The sequence below is a fragment of the Oryza glaberrima genome, chromosome 7, assembly GCF_000147395.1.
Source record: "Oryza glaberrima chromosome 7, OglaRS2, whole genome shotgun sequence".
Lineage (NCBI taxonomy): Eukaryota > Viridiplantae > Streptophyta > Magnoliopsida > Poales > Poaceae > Oryza > Oryza glaberrima.
Genome location: NC_068332.1, coordinates 17,206,905 through 17,219,922, shown reverse-complemented (window position 1 = coordinate 17,219,922; position 13,018 = coordinate 17,206,905). Strand labels below are relative to the sequence as shown.

The 13,018-nt window shown below is 43.2% G+C and overlaps 1 protein-coding gene across 1 annotated transcript; it reads right to left on the bottom strand.

Moving 5' to 3' along the window:
* Positions 1-6,884: 6,884 nt before the first annotated feature.
* LOC127778285 (mitotic checkpoint serine/threonine-protein kinase BUB1) lies at positions 6,885-13,018 on the bottom strand. Its single transcript, XM_052304865.1, has 14 exons — positions 12,691-13,018; positions 11,729-11,888; positions 11,484-11,641; positions 11,280-11,373; positions 9,996-10,106; positions 9,829-9,916; positions 9,507-9,610; positions 9,358-9,429; positions 9,186-9,275; positions 8,919-9,076; positions 8,046-8,100; positions 7,819-7,953; positions 7,576-7,697; positions 6,885-7,324 (listed from the first exon to the last, which is right to left on the bottom strand). The coding sequence occupies exons 1-14, from the start codon at positions 12,834-12,836 to the stop codon at positions 7,135-7,137; spliced, it is 1,683 nt and encodes a 560-aa protein (XP_052160825.1). The 5' UTR covers positions 12,837-13,018; the 3' UTR covers positions 6,885-7,134.

Genomic DNA, 13,018 nt, shown 5'->3' with positions numbered 1-13,018 from the left:
TTCATGTTTCGAGATTAAATTAACTAGAGTTAGAGATGGATGGATTTGGCTGGCTGGCCGGCCGGCCTTAAAAGGAGGAAACGACAGCATCGATTAACAGAGTGATAGAGTAATTAGTAGTAGCTACATACTAGAGTAGTAGTAGTGCTCCAATACTTGGTCACCAGTAGCACGTAAACTAATATTATTCCTGGTCCAGGGATAGCTAAGCTAAGCTGATTAAGGTAGCTTGTGGAGAGAGGAGAGGGATCGATCATGGTGATGGCCATGGAGAGTATGATGGGAAGAACAAACTAAAGGAGAGAAGGTAGCTAGGGGGGCAGGGGCATCTGATTCCCTGATTCCCCGATCGATCGATCCGTTGGCTCGGAACTCGAGAAAGGAATGTCGGCACGCGCGCGAGCGATGCACCCCACTGCACCCTGCGCACGGCCCATCATCACATTCAGATTCCAACTCGAAATTTCCATGCAATCGGTCGATCGATCGATTGAAATTGAACCCGGCCTTGCTAGCTAGCTGCTGCTTCTTACATTTGCCACCCTTGCATGCGTACTACTGTAATCTCTCCATCCAAAAAAAAAAAAAACCAATCTAGAATTAGATATAACATCTTCTAGTATAATGAATACGGATAAGAGCATGTCTAAATTCGTTGTACTAGAAAATATCTCATTCAATACTAGGTTGGTTTTTTTATGGGACGGAGAGAGTACTAAGTAATTGGAACTAGCTAGCCGTAGAGAATAATCAATCATCTCCAAAGTTGGCATAATACTCCCTCCGTTTCGAAATGTTGACGCCGTTGACTTTTTATCACATGTTTGACCGTTTGTCTTATTCAAAAAATTTAAGTAATTATTAATTATTTTCCTATCATTTGATTTATTGTTAAATATATTTTTATGTAGGCATATAATTTTACATATCTCACAGAAGTTTTTGAATAAGACGAACGGTTAAACATGTACTAAAAAGTTAATGATGTCAAACATTTCGAAACGGAGGGAGTATAAGGCATGGTCAAAGTTGGCACGGTCTCTAAAACTAATGTTTAACTTATAATTTCTTATATGCTATAAGGTTTGTAGCAACAAAATTATAACCATATGAAAGTAATTTAAATCTCAATCTAATAATATATTTTTTAATAAATAAAATTTATTTAATATTATACTAAGTGTTAGTCAAGTGTTTTAAACGTTGAATCTTAAAATATGTGCGCGTCTTATATTATAAGATATAAGATGGAGAGAGTAGTATGTACTCTTTATATTCTCCTGATTTCCTTTTTGATGTGGCTAACCCATGAATCTACAACCTTACTAATGACTTCGATTATTTTTCACGTATTTAATTAGAACGAGTCTGTTGCTGCTACAAGCATATAGTGCATGCTAGCTAGCAGATTGATTAATTCCCGAGTTATCAGTTCAAAAAAAAAAAAACTCCCTCCGGTCCCAAAATATAACAAATTTTATTCCTCAGAATTTATCCCAAAATATAATAACTTCACCAACATTCTCTTCCCAACCAATCACAATCCTCCACCATTCATTTTTCCCACCTACCTCTACTACTCATCCAATGACAACCCTTCACCACTCACTTCTACCTGCTTTCTTAATAACCGTGTTCAACACTAAAACTTCGACGGAGAGAGTACGTAACACTGCAAAGAATAACCCACCGAGACGTACGCGTGGATATATTGGATCGACACTAGTAAAGAAACTATCTTTGGCCAGTCGACTAAAAACCACAATAGTCTCGGATGCAGTAAAAACCGGGACTAAAGATGGTTTTTAGTCCCGGTTTATAAGTAGAACAAGACTACATGATCTTTAGTCCCGGTTCACATGCTGTCAGGTGTTGTCAGGCCCCTCCAGGATCTTTAGTCCCGGTTGGAGTTACGAACCGGGAGTAAAGACCGAATCTCTTTAGTCCCGGTTGGTGTTACGAACCGAGATTAAAGATCAAAACACACTATATAATCCCTATTACTTATCCTCTTTTCTCATCCACACCAACTCCTCTCTCCCTCCATCTCTAATCCTTATCTCTTCCCTTCCTCCTTATCTCTTTTCCTTCTTATCCCTTCCCAACTCGATCCCGTGTGCGCAACAGGAGGGGGTGGGCGGCCCGGCTGGCGGAGGGCCGCGCGGCGGGGGCCGGCGCGGCGGCGGCCGGGGAGGAGGGGAGGCGGCAGCCGGCTCAGCCGGCTGGCGGCTGTGCTTCGTTTTTTTTCTTTTTTTTTTTCAAAGAATTTGTGATCCATGTATAGATTGAGATGAAGAATCTGTGGTTCATTGTATGGATTGAGATGTATAATTTCTTTTTTGGAATCTCATTGTATGGATCTGAGATGTACATGATTTGTGTATTTGGGATGTTTCTTTGATTTGGGGTTTGATTTGGAATGTATAATCTGTAGTGTATATGATTGATTTATTTGTATATTTGGGTTTGATTAAGGAATATGCATCCCACCTAATTTGGGAGAAAATAAATTAGAGATTAAATAGTAAGTAAATGAAAAAAAAACTATTGCCCGCTCCTATCTTTAGTCCCGGGTATTTGAACCGGGAGTAAAGATCTGGATCTTTGGTCCCGGATTCATAGTCTCGGTTTTTAAACTGGGACTATAGAAGGTTACGAACCGGTATAAAACGATTTCTCGACAAGTGCGAGTTTCGAAACTGAATCGTTGGCCGACGGCGCGAAACGCTAATTCGATCGACCAACTGATCAGCGAGCGCGCCCGTAGCTAGAGCTAGCTAGCTGCATGTGCACAGCACTGTGCAGCCTGCACTCTGCATGCAAACCTAGGCAACTGTGCAGGTCGGTCTCGGCATCGAGATCTATATCGCTACTGGGGCATGCCGCATGCCGGCCCGCGCGCGCGCGTTAACCACCACCAGCCTGACATGGCGCGCGCGCGCGACCACGTACGTACTGCGCACTGCACGTACGTACGCACTCATCTCATCTCCAACAGTCGAACCGCGCGCGGGAGGGATCGATCAAAAATTGCCTGCGCTGCCGTGCGCTGCATGCCCGTGCGCGGCCGTGTAGTCGACGATCCCACCGGCACGACTCGCCCGATCGGTCACATGGTTTCCTAAACCGCCGGGGCCAGCCGGATAGGGTTATCGCGCCTCGACGGTAAGCACAGTTAACACGCGGTAACTATGGTAACCATAAAAAATCGTACAAAACCGTGTAAAATTTGTCAAAAATTTAAATTATTTTTAAATTTATTTAAATTTAAGGAGGTTATTGTGGTTTTTCTATTACCGTACCCCGCGATAAGGCCGGTAACCGTGTGGTTACCGATGGTAATGCAAACCATGGTCGGCCCACGTACGCGCAGATGACTTTCGGCCATTTTGGCTAACTAGCAGACATATGATCAACCACCTAGTTGATCCGCGCTAAAATATGCTACTCTATTCATCTAGAATATAAGGATTTTTAGATTGGACACAACCATTGAGAAATAGGTAGAATTAAATGTGATGAAGGTTGTGATTGGATGAGAAGTGAAGGTAGGTAGGGAAATTGAATGTTGGAAGGTTGTGATTTGTTTGAAAAAAAATGTCGGTGGAGAAGTAGATATAATTTTGGGATAGATTTTAAAGGCTAAAAGTTGTTATATTTTAGGACGGTGAGAGTAATAAACAATTTCGGTTAATTTGATCCTGAGAATTAAATAGTGCCATTGATCATTCATAATTCTTTATCAATTTCCTTTCCTTTATTAACCAAGCATCGCAAGGACGCATGCCGTTTACGGCTACTGCCTTCATCCTAAAGTAAATAAACCTACTATGAGATCTGAGATATTATAGGATGTCACATTCTATTATTCCTTATTAGATTTGTTGGTTTTAAGGAGGACAATCTTCGAAGATGAGTGATGTGATATTTTGCTACTTTGGCATGGAGATTAATTGTTGGTGGTCAATCGATCGTGTGCTCTTATACTTGAGGTTTGATATTAGCGGCGATCGATTGGTCGATGGTCCAAATCATCTAGCCAAAAATACGTAAGGTGAAATTACATACCGGCGTACGTAGTCGTACGTGTTTTTTTTTTTTTTGCGCTCTTATCACGACAAGTAACTCATTTCCCCCCTACGATCTATAGCTATTCGGTTCCTCCCTGTTAATTATTACCACGCGCGCGTGTTACAGACCCGTACACCCGTACTGTCCAGAGCGTGCATGCCCTACAACCCTACTACTCGCTGCACAATACGCCCACGGTGACCACGCCTAGTACGTACTCCTCCTAGTAGCCAGCAAGCGTGGCGACAACAGCAGCGAACCCAGCTAACTCCAACGACCCAACCCCGTACAAACCCCAGCTCCAGCTGCAGGGACCATCCAATCCAATCACAACCACCCAGCTGCTGTTAACCACCCACGCACCCAACCAAACCAACGGTGCCGCGCGCTCTGCCGCTCGCTCGAGTGCGCGCGAGACCGCCGCCGATCGACCGATCGATCGGTCCGCAGGCGCGTGGCCGGTGCGTGCGTGGTCGCGCCCCCCTGCACAGCCGCAGCAGCAGCAAACCACCAAACCCTATCGCGCGTACGGGTTTTTGATCAGAGATCACCATGCGTTTCGCCGTGATCGATCGATCGCGCGCGCCGACCCGTCATCCCGTCAACGGCATGTGGAGAGCTACAGGCCCCGTGCTGGCCATGTGATCGGGCTCTGCCTCTGCAGCGCGCGCGCGCATGCAGATCGAGCAGGGGCAGCGTGCACAGGCACAGCTGATCACGGGGAAACAACCGGATCACCTTCGGTGCACGCTACGGTGCGGGCGCGCGCGGGCGGCCGGCTGCCTGACTGATGACTTGCCTGCGTTGGCGTGGGCCGCGCCGTGCGATGGACGGGTTGGTGGGAGGTTGGTTGGCTCGGTCGGGTCGGCGCGCGGCTGTGTACTACAACTCCTATGTATCAGCGTGACTAACTGACCATGTTAACGTTTCTGTGACGTGTCAGAGCTAGGACAGAGGTAGGTCGGCTACAGGAGCTGAGACATGGTATGGAACTCGGGCCGATCGATAACTGGGGCTAAAATTAGCAGTAACAGTTTTCCAGGGGAGCCCAGAAAAGCAAGAGGCACCAACCAGATCTAGCGACCACGTACGTACAACACCAGAAATCGATCTTTAATTTCACCCCTTCCGACGCTTCTAGCTAGCTACAGGAGTACCTCTCATCGTCAGACACAGACGCATAAAATTTCGACTGCCACAAAGCGCGCGACCATGGTCCATGGGTGCAATGCAATTATATGCAAAAACGGTGTTGGATTAACGGGGCGTCAAACACACAGCAAACATCCTTATCATTCTTCGGCTATAATAGTAGCCACGATTTTTTGACGGAAAGTAGTAGCCACGATGACGGCCACTCCTCGAACCGCACCACACGCGCCCGTGCACGACCGCCGCATATATACCAGTGATCCTTCAACCGGCCTGGCCGGCCGGCAAGTCAAACCGAGCCATCTGTACTACGGCCTGGTTTAGTTTTAAATTTTTTTCTTTAAACTTTCAATTTTTCTATCATATCGAAATTTTTCTACACACATAAACTTCTAACTTTTTCATCACAGCATTTCAATTTCAACCAAATTTTTAATTTTAGTGTGAACTAAACACACCCTACACCTGATAGCTGGTACTTACAAGTAATTCCGAAGTACAATCAGTGTCCCGGAATAAATTAACTTAGGACAGAGATCTGTTACTAAATACAATGGTGTGTACTTGTTACTAGTAGATGCATGGTTGCAATACGCGAACCATCTACGTTCTTCTATAGCCACTTTTTGTTAGCAGAGTACGTTTTGTTTTGGAAGAAACCGTCCAGCACAACAATATTCACCCAACCTGAGCGTTATAACTGGATGACATGAATAGATAGATTATAACCAGACGGAAATTGCTCATATCGACAAGTTAACCATTATAAAGCTAGCAAATAGCTTAATTAGGAAATAGTATATTTTTAAGCAATACCGAGGTAAAAAGTTATGTGTCGCATGTTTTTTTTTGTCTGAAAACAGTCGGATCTCTGGCCGTTGATGGTTTGATGTACGGTGGATAAACGCTTGAGGGATGCAGCTTTCCTTTTTATCGTTATTAATCCTTTGTCTTTTTTTATTAGCATCGGATTTTTCCTGTATGGATGATGACACGTTGGTTACATCATAGTTACATACTATTTACACTATAATTACATATGTAATTTTAAAACTTACATATGTAATTTTCGGATTTACATATGTAATTTTATGACTTACGTTACACATACACTAAAATTACATATGTAATTTAGGTACTTACAATGTAAATACATGCTGACTATTTTTTTATGAAAAATATGACGTCATAAATATAGCTACTCCCAGAAGATTTTAGGGAAATCGGAAATATAAAAACGTGACACGAATAATTTGTACTTCCACTAGTGTGGTTTAGAACACGTCGTAAGAATAGCTAGTTGCGGCGCATGACGCTCCCCACCTTACGTCCTCCGACGACGGGATCACGTCCACGATACCCCGACCGACGACGGCCCGGCCTCCGCGACCACACGAAACAGAACTGCCAGCAGCGACCGTCAGGCTGGGCCGGGGACGGCTGGAATTGGGCCCAGCCCCTGTGGCCTACTACACACCATCACCGCCTCATCTTATCTGATCGCGCCCTTTGACTTCACGAGCCGTACGCTCGTTGCTTCGTCCGTTTCCGTTTGGTCTTGCTCGTCGCCCACTGCCCACAAATCTCACTCGATCTCGACCACCATGGCAAAAAAAGAAAAAAAGAAAAGAAAGAAAGAAAAAACTCCTCTAGACGTGACAGACGCATGGTACCTAGTAGCCGCTAGTTGGAGAAGAAGATACTGTACGCAATTTCCATCTGGCCCAATAGTAGATGTTTCAGCTTTCAAAGTGGAGATGTGGCACGTTAATTACTGCTGCACACGCACGCACAGAGGAAGTGCTACGAAGTTACGGAAGGTATCTTATACTCCACCACTTTACACACAGGCAACACGAGGGAATCGGGAAAAATGATGAGGATGAAACGCGAGATGCGTATATGTCTCGGTCAGGATAGGCACAGGGAGGTCTTCTGCTTGGCCAGTTGCTGGTTCAGCTTGCCGACGAGCTGCCGGTTGCTGCACAGGTACTCCTGGAAGGACATCCGGAGGCTCCGGAGCACGGCCGCGTCGCTGCCGTTGGAGGTCGCGTTGAGCAGCGTGGAGAAGAGGTTTTTCCACAGCTCCACGTTCCAGTACCTGTCAAGGGGCAAAATGGCAGCAAACAGCTCCTGTTACATATGCCATCTAATCTAATCTCTGATTTATTTACGCTACTGCGAATCATGGTAATTACTACTACCTCTATCTTAAAATATAACTAACTAGCATAGGATGAGATATTTTCTAAACATGTTCAGATTCGTAGTACTGAAAAATATCTCATAGTAGCTATATTTTGGGATAGAGGAAATTATCAAAGAGGTGTATAGGCAATGGCATCAAAGCACCTTTTGAACGGCGTTGTGGGCTGGTACATGTAGCTTCCATCGGGCCTGGGCGTCTTCTGGATGCTCATCTGCGTCCCATGTAGCATCATGTGCGCGATGACGCAGAGGCCGTAAGTGTCAGCCTGCAGGAAGAAACCAATCAACCAACCAACAAACAAACTGGCAGCGTCAGGCAGGGGTTGCTTTCAGAGATGTCTAGGTGAGAGGAGGTTTTGAGTAAGTAGCTTGGGAGGGTACAGATACCTGAAACGTCCAGGCTCTCTGTTCCTGCATCTCGACGCAGCTGAACCCGGAGGTTCGGCAGTCGCCGTAGAACTCCGCGCCGGATGGGAAGAGGTTCAGGTCGATGCCACGGCCCCAGTCAACAAGGCAGAGCCCCTGGAATGGGAATCCCATAAGCATCAGGAGATATCCAGAACATCTTAACCAAGTTTCTCGGCGTGTTGGGAACTTGGGATTGAGAAGCTGACCTGATTCCGCTCGGATCTTGTCTCGCCTTTGAAGGTTTCGTCTGTGATTTCTCCACTGCACAGACCACCACACGCAAAACAAAGATGCGGGTGAACGAAAATTACATGTCGAGACAAGGGCTAAAGATTGAAGAGGTGAAGACTTGGATAGCGAGAACAAAAAGGAACAGACACTAGCATTAGGTTTACTCTTTCTTTTTTTTTCAGGCGTAACATGTACTAGATGGGTTATAATTGAGTTTTGGCCGAAACAAGCCAATAGCAGCAAATGGCCAACAAAAATGACAAAAAAAAATCGTCATCTCAGCGGAAACATGGAGGATGGAGCCATCCAGCAAGATTCCAGTAACCGCTCATATAAAGTAATTGAAACAGTAGTAAATCAGCAAGGATCTTTGCCCCCACCAAACCCAACATCTGGGGCCAACAAATTGACCACTTACCAACATGCTTGTTGTTATGACCATCCATGTCAAATATTTTCATTGAAAACTATGTTATTAGATCAGTTTAAATATAACATCTAGTTTATAAAAGTTGTAGATGGTTGTGAAGCTTGGAGTAAAATATTTACAGCACAGACATCATCACCCACAAACATGGTAACAAGATCTGTCCAAAACAAATAGCAAGAGAATATGGGCACTGGGCAAATGGACGGCACACAAATATTGCAACTAGAATAAATCTGTCGATTTTATGAAAAGTAAGATGTCAATGGTCACTGGATAGTTTTTTTTTTGTGTGTGTGAGAGAGTGTGTGTGTGTGTGTGTGTGTTTTGCCCATATTTCAGTTAGAGATCACAAGAGGAGGAGGGAGGAAGCTCCATCAAGTGTTCTAACTTGAAAGCTAAGCTGGTTACCTCTACTTACCTTGGGTAGCAAACAAGCATATTGTCAGGCTTGAAATCACCATGAATTATGCCAACGCTGTGCAGTGTTTCCAACATGCGCAGCATCTCTATAGTGTAATATATGCATAGAACTTCATCCATATGGCGTTCAAGTACTAGATGAGAATTTATAACATCCTGCAAAAGATTTGCATCTTATCAAACACAGATTCACTAATCCGGGCACAAAATGCTAGTTTTGCATGATCATGATCTCAAAAAAAAATTAATACATAAAGTACTTTACCAGAAGAGTTCCGTATGGCAGGTAATCACAAACAAGCACACTGACATCAGCGTATACATGCACTTCATGAGTGTAGCCAAAGCTTGGTCTCTGGAAGTAAAATTATTTTGCAGTGTGAATCATAATTTTACAATTACAAATGTTATGGTCTTCTTAAAGATAATTTCTGTACCTCAATATCAGATACGCGCGTATCAAGCTGGCGATACATGTAAAATTCCCAAGGAAATGGTGGTTTCTGAATCTGCAAACGGGCAAGTTCAGTAGAGGAATCTGATGAAAAAAGCAGGCTTCAGTAAGACAAATGGAAGTACGACTCACCTTTAAAGCAACCAGGTCTTCTGTATTACCATCGACACTGGCTTTGTAAACTTTAGCAAAAGCACCAGTACCAGGAGAACCTTTGAGCTGGTACTTTCTACCACCTTGGTGCAACAAAAGGGATTTGTAACTAAACTTTTGTTATGTCATCAATATAAATGGCCTTTTTCTAAATAAAAAAGGGTATATTTCTTCCTTTTTTTCAAGGAGCATTATTATGTATTCATTGTGACTTACAGAGCATGGATCATAAAGGAGCCAAACTACAAAAATGATTATAGTTTTGGTAAAAGACTGACAAGCAAGAAATTATAGTTTATACCTAATTCAATGACTTTGTTTCTTAAAACATTCTGAGGCGAAGTTAATGGCACCTTTCCATGATAGACCTTATTGCTCTTATGATAGCCCTGTCAAGGATTCGGGCAACCGTCCAAGATGAGAGCTAAGATAAACACTAGCGAATCATATAGAGTAAATGCAACTTACAGCGAACTTCTTCAGGTCAACATTAATGTTCTCCAATAAATTATTCATAGTAGACTCAGACCATGGATCCAGCAAAATAGGTTCTTTCTTTTGTATTTTCGATGGTTTCGGCTAGCAGACAGTAACAAAAAAAAAATGGAGTTAGTATGGTGAATCATCCACAAAGAAGAATAGCATTAGGCGACTATAATATATGCTGGCTACAATAATGGCCAGTAATGACAAGTAAAAGAAACAAAAAAAGGTATTTGCATAAATTACTTCACAAGCTTAACAGGGTTATATAGATATTGTTCTTCGAAAACATATAGAAATTGCATGTCTCATGTTTCTTTATCTAGTAATGATTAGTCCACTCAAGCAGGGGCAGGGATGTAGCTTTCAATGGCACATCATGTGGCTTCAGCCCGATATTTCATTTTATTCTTTGCTTTTGCAATTTGCTCGATTTTCTCTATTTATTTATGAATTGAACCGTATAAGAAGATTGTTTGTATGGCACTGTTATGCTGATAGTGCCCTATATTTATGTTCTGACTTCACTATGGTAAAGCTGTGCAAATGCACTCCCGATTCTATCAATGTACCACATAGCATAAATAATATATTTCCGAGACAAACTCAAAATAGAACACATATACCACAAGAATCAGTGGAAAGTACATCCTGAAATTCATTCCCAACTATGATTAAACTAAATAAAATATATCCCTAAACATATAATAAAAAAAGCCACTCTAAATAACTAGAATCATGCTATTTTTGTATAAATAGAGTTGCAGGAATGACAGAACAGAAACTCTTTCCATGAAAATGTAAAATAAACCGTCATGTATTTAGTTGAAATAGATGTTATAGATGTTCGAGCTAGTAAAGATCGGCAAGTACAAAGTAGATATCATTGTGATTAGCCCCAAATAAATATTAAGTTCACAACATGCAAACATGCAAATAAATGAATAAATTATGTAGAATGTATCACAGTTCACATGCACAGAAATGTGAAGACAATTATCCTATTGCTTGCCAACCTTTTTTGGAAAAACAAATGCTCCACCACAGAGAAATATCATGTAAGAAACAATATCAAAGCAGTTCTTAGTTCTTACTGCTGCAAGTGTGTCAGCCTTGTGACCAACTGACCATAGCTAAAATACTAACAAATCTACAACACAGCCACAATGTCCTGATTACTAAATATGCAATTGAATATGAAATATGTGAATCATTTGACAAATATTCAAGGACTCAACTAATGTCCATTCCACCACACAGTTATCATACCTGGGCATCGGCATCTGCTTCTTCTACAATCTTTTCCAAGTGTTTTAAAAATATCGTATGCATCTTCTTCAAATGATCAAATGGCTCGGCTTTTCTGGTCCACGGAAATGATTTGCGATCACATCAACATGACAAATTTGACATCAGATTGTTGCTGCCCAAAAAGTTCACTTCAACAAAAACATAATTCAGTGTCATACTAACCTGGAAATACCAACTTCATACACCTTACCAGCCTCCAGCACTTTCCCCTTACTGAAGAGAAACAGTGCATATGCATCATAGAGCAGTGCATGCTCTAAAAACATTCTTTTCTCCTCCAACTGCTTATACGCCTTATCAAAATCACCTATTGCATCCGCCTAACATAGAACAAAGTGGGGGGAAAATGAGCAAAAGGATAGAAAATGGATAAGGTAAGAATTGAAACTTCAAAGCCAAACAATTACATAGAGGATCCAGATCTTGAGGAGTCGGGGGTCTGTGGAGTACTGGTAATCGTCACCATACTTATCAATGCATTCCGTTACACAAATCTTGAGCCGATCAAGCGCTGCTGCTTCAAATTTTGGGCCTGTCCTGAGCTCATCCATAGCCTTGTTGATAGACCTGAATACCAAGTCAGAAACTAACATAAACGAATGCATACACCAGGACTGGGGCCCTGACCAGGACAAACAAACCGCAGTGATACATAGATAAATTATGCATGAATACCAGCATGTGCATGAAAGATTAGATTTACCTTATAAAATAGATATAATAGTACCAGGAACATAAAAATAAGTTATATATGCAAAGTTTTTACCAAAAGGACCTATCAGAAAGCAGCACATTAGTACAGAAGGAGCACAGAAAGTGGGCACATTACATTACTTGACAGTTCAAGAACTGATAAAGGAATAAGAGAACCGTCTCCACATGAACAAGCTAATCCTTCACAAGAAAAATCAACCTAGCTGCACAAAACAAATCAGCTCCAAAACTAAATCCTTCCCAAGTCCCAACACTGGACATTACGAGTGACCAATCACAATGTCTCGGCAAAATGCACTTCTGTCGTTGCCAGACACTCAAACAGTGGTGGTCATACCCTTTGCTTTTCTTTTTTTTTTTTCGGAACACACACGCCCCCATTTCTCACATTTCCGTTCGTCCAAGTTCAACTGCACACTGCCACTGAGCAATTGAACAGGAATCGCAGAGGCGAAGTGTCAAAATCTAAATCACACGCCCAATTAACTACATAACTCAGAGGAAGGGACAGAATCCCAGTACGATGCGTACGCCACACAACTTGAGGCGAAACCAAGCATTATTCCACGCAGCGCTACGGCGGAATCCCACGCCCCCAAATAGGACCTAAATCGAAGGGAACAGCTGCTGATATGGATACTGATCTAGCCATTACCTGAGGTAGGGGAGGATGGGATCGAGGGGGGGCGGGGGCACCTCCCTCAGAACCCTAGGGGACGGCCTCCGGAGCGGGCTGGAGGCGGCGGCGGCTGCTGCTGCTGCCTCGGGCACCACCAATGGCGTGCGTTCGAGCAGAACCATCTCCCGTGGCCGCCGGGAGAAGCCCTCGGAATCCTGCGGCGATCGCCGGCGGCGAGCTCTCCGCTCCCGTGTTGGGGGGTGGTGGATGCGTGCGCTATCTGTGTGGAGAGAGAGAGAGAGAGAGACGGGAAGGAGAGTGGAGCGGAAGGGGAATAATTTGAATTTCGAATGGTTTGGGATGC